Genomic DNA, 3,963 nt, shown 5'->3' with positions numbered 1-3,963 from the left:
GGGGGGGGGGGGTTCTATTAAAAAAACCAAAAAAAAGTCAATTGTTTTTATTTATGGAAACAGTCGTTAATTTTTTAATTCGTTCGGGCCCTCCTTGTGTCCCGCAGTTGGCCGAGCTGAAGCAGGAGTGCCTGGCCCGTGGCCTGGAGGCGAAGGGCAACAAGCAGGATCTCATCAACAGGCTCCAGGCGTATCTGGAGGAGCACGGTGGGTGCTGGGGGGGGGTCTCTGGGGTGGGGGATCACAGAATCATCACAGAATCATAGAATTGCCCAGGCTCGAAGGGACCTCCAAAGGGCATCCCGTCCCACCCCCCCGCAGTCAGCAGGGACACCCCCAACTAGACCAGGTTGCCCCATCGAGCCTCCCCTTGAATATCTCCAGGGAAGGGGCCTCAACCACCTCCCTGGGCAACCTGTCCCAGTGCTCCACCACCCTCCCAGTGAAGAACCCTCTCCTCATCTCCAGTCTCAATCTGTTCCCCTCCAGCTTGAAGCCATTGCCCCTCGTCCTGTCACTGCAGCCCTTTCTAAACAGGCTCTCCCCAGCCTTCCTGTAGCCCCCCCTCAGGTACTGGAAGGCTGCTCTTAGGTCTCCCCGGAGCCTCCTCTTCTCCAGGCTGAACAACCCCAGCTCCCTCAGCCTGTCCTCGCAGCAGAGGTGCTCCATCCCCCTCATCATCCTCGTGGCCCTCCTCTGGACCCTCTCCATCAGGTCCATGTCCTTCTTCTATTGAGGGCTCCAGCCCTGCACACAAGACTCCAGGTGAGGTCTCACCAGAGCAGAGTCAAGTGGCAGAATCCCCTCTCTGGACCTGCTGGCAACGCAGCTTTTGATGCAGCCCAGGATGGGATTGGCCTTCTGGGCTGTGAGTGCCCACTGCCTGCTCATGTCCCCCCCGGGGGAGAGGGGAGCCCCCCTCCGTGAGGCTCACAGTAAGACCCCGTGGCCTGTTGCCCACCCCAGAGCTCTTGTGGGTCGGGGAACGGCACCCGCTTTGGGTAAAACGTTGTGTAAAATATCTGGAGTGCCTGCAAAAAGGACAAGAGGAACTGGCCCCTGGCTCCAGGGGAGGTTTGGGATGGATCTTAAGGAAAATTTTGTAGAATCATAAAATGGTTTGGGTTGGAAGGACCTCAAAGATCATCGATTTCCACCCCCCTGCCCTGGGCAGGGACACCTCCCACCAGAGCAGGTTGCTCAAGGCCCCATCCAGCCTGGCCTTGAACCCCTCCAGGGATGGGGCAGCCACAACTTCCCTGTTCCAGTGTCTCACTACCCTCATAGTAAAAAATTTCTTCCTGAGATCTAATCTGAATCTTTTTTCTTCCAATTTCAAACCGTTTCCCCTTGTCCTATCATTACCCTTCCTGGCAAAGAGTCCCTCCCCAGCTCTTCTATAGGCACCTTCAGGTATTGAAAGGCTGCTCTAAGGTCTCCCCGGAGCCTCCTCTTCTCCAGGCTGAACAACCCCAGCTCCCTCAGCCTGTCTCCATAGCAGAGGTGCTCCATCCCTCTCATCATCTCCATGGCCCACCTTTTCCAGCCGGTCCATGTCCTTTCTGTGTTGAGGACTCCAAAGCTGGACACAGTTATTCCAGGTGGGGTCTCAAGAGTGCAGAGCACCCCCAAGTCCTTCTCCTCAGGGCTGCTCTCCAGCCCATCATCTCCCCCCAACCTGGATTTGTGCCTGGGGTTGCCACGTCCCAGGCAATTTCTTCTTCCCCCTGAAAGGGTTTTTCAGCATTGGAGGGGGCAGGGATGGAGTCCCCCGTCCCTGGAGGTGTTTAAGGGCCGGGCGGACGCGGTGCTGAGGGACGTGGGGGGTTTGGGCAGGGCTGGGTTGGTGGTTGGACTCCGCCATCTTAACGGTCCCTTCCAACCTTGACGATTCTCTGATCCTAAAATTGATATCCTCAAGTGACTCCCTGAAACCTTTAGATAGGAACCTTCAGAAAGAAAAGGGGAAAATCTGGAAAAATCTGCCCAAATGCCCACGTGTCAACAATTTAACACGAGGGGACGGGATGTGTTGTCACACGCCTCATCTTGGGTCTGCTCTGACCAGTCTGGGCTCCCACCCTGGGATGGGAAATGTTTCCCTCTCCTCTTACTGGGTAGACTGGAAATGTAAGAAAATAACTATGGCCCAGGTTGGCCAGAGAAGCTGTGGCTCCTCCATCCCTGGAGGGGTTCAAGGCCAAGGTTGGAGGGGGCTTTGGGCAACCTGGGCTGGTGGGAGGTGTCCCTTCCATTAGAAGGGATGGAACTGGATGAGCTTTAAGGTTCCTTCCAACCCAAAATGTTCTGGGATTCTACGGTGATTCCACCACTTCCCTGGGTTGGAAGAGACCTTGAAACTCATCAAGGCCAACCATCAACCCACCACCACCCAACAGCACCCTTAGATCCCTCCAGGGACGGTGTTTGGGGAACTGGAGCCATTGGATGAGTGGGAAGAGTTTTCAACCAAAAATTAGGAGATTTAGGTGAGATCCGGGGAGGAAATTCCTCCCCCTGAGGGTGGTGGCCCAGGTTGCCCAGAGAAGCTGTGGCTGCCTCGTCCCTGGAGGGGTTCAAGGGCAGGTTGGAGGGGGCTTGAAGCAACCTGGGCTGGTGGGAGGTGTCCATAGGGCAGGGGGTGGCACTGGGGGGGCTTTAAGGTCCCTTCCCACCCAAACCATTCCCTGATTCCAGCTGCTTCCCGCTTTCCCCAGTGACATTCTCACAGCAGGCTTTCCCCCAGCAGCCAGAGGTATCCCTGAAGTCATTCCATGTTGTTTTCTCCTCCAGCTGAAGAAGAAGCGAATGAAGAAGATGTTCTGGGAGAGGAGATCGAGGTGGGTGTTCCTGGGGGGTGCAGCCTCCGTGGGGATCCCCTCTTTGCCTGGTGGTGAGCTCTCTGTGGGGATGGAGGCAGAACCCGGGGTCGTGTCTTATTTTGAAGCCCCTTTTCCTTCCTTGTTGGGTCTAAACCCTCAATTTTTCACTGCAAAGCTCGCGGGGGCTGCGTCAGGGTCTCTGGTGGGGTGTAACCCTGGTGCTGCTCCTGTGGGAGCCAGTTTTGGAGCAGGTTCTGAGTGGGGTGAGGATGATCCCACTCAGGAAAAGCGCTTTGTGCCCAAAACACCAGCAGAAACCAATTCTCCAGGTGTCCAGGCTCTGCTGCTCGGCGAGGAGGGGGGTGGGAGGTGGAAGCTTTCTCCCCAGCCTCACAAAAAGTCCTTGGGGGGAGGTGAGGAGGCTCAGACTGGGTGGGCACTGGGCACTGAGCAGTTTCCATCTCCTTTGGCTGCGCTCTCGAGCTGGAGAACATCTCAGTCCCATTATTTGGGTGTCTATTTTTGTCAGTTGGGTGTCTATTTTTGTCAGTTGGGTGTCTATTTTTGTCAGTTGGGTGTCTATTTTTGTCAGTCAGGTTGATGGTTGGACAAGATGATCTTTAAGGTCCCTTCCAACCCAGAAGATTCTGTGATTCTGTGATTTCCTGGGCTTCCTGAAGCCCAGACTTTCTGGTGAGGGCTTGGACTTCGGATAAGAGTCTGTGGCCCTTCAAGACCTGCCGGGCTGGGGGTGCACAGTGTTGCTCCTCACCTTTTTGGGCCAAGTTGAGTGCAGGGTGACAGGAGCCTGGCTCTAAAAGCACTGAGAACCCCAAATGACCCCACAACGTCCCCTCTGTGGGTTTCCCTCTCGCTCAGCAGTTTGGTGTCTGACCTTCTCTCCCAACTCCTTCCCCTGCAGGAGGAAGAGCAGAAGCCGGCGGAGCCGCCCGTCAAAGTGGAAGAGCCTCCTGTAAAATCGCCCGACGTGTAACTATCCTTTCTGAGTAGAAAAAGGCAAATTTGGGGGGGGAGTGAGGGGTGGGGAAGGGCTTTTTCCCCCAGCCCCCCGGGTGGGCTTTTTCCCCCAGCCCCCCGTGGGGGCTTTTTCCCCCAGCCCCGGGGGGCTTCCTACAGCCCT

The 3,963-nt window shown here is 56.1% G+C and overlaps 1 protein-coding gene across 1 annotated transcript in view; it reads left to right on the top strand.

Annotated features, from left to right (window-relative positions):
* Nucleotides 1–53: 53 nt before the first annotated feature.
* Nucleotides 54–3,963, top strand: part of SARNP (SAP domain containing ribonucleoprotein) — a 33,103-nt gene continuing 29,193 nt past the window's right edge. The window contains exons 1-3 of the mRNA XM_014960559.1: nt 54–207; nt 2,794–2,840; nt 3,745–3,812. Coding sequence (XP_014816045.1) covers nt 54–207; nt 2,794–2,840; nt 3,745–3,812 — 269 coding nt within the window. The remainder of the gene's footprint in view (nt 208–2,793; nt 2,841–3,744; nt 3,813–3,963) is intronic.

The sequence above is a fragment of the Calidris pugnax genome, unplaced genomic scaffold, assembly GCF_001431845.1.
Source record: "Calidris pugnax isolate Ruff unplaced genomic scaffold, ASM143184v1 scaffold541, whole genome shotgun sequence".
Taxonomy (NCBI): Eukaryota; Metazoa; Chordata; class Aves; order Charadriiformes; family Scolopacidae; genus Calidris; species Calidris pugnax.
The sequence above is the reverse complement of the archived record's forward strand: the minus strand, read 5'-3'. Positions and strand labels throughout refer to the sequence as shown.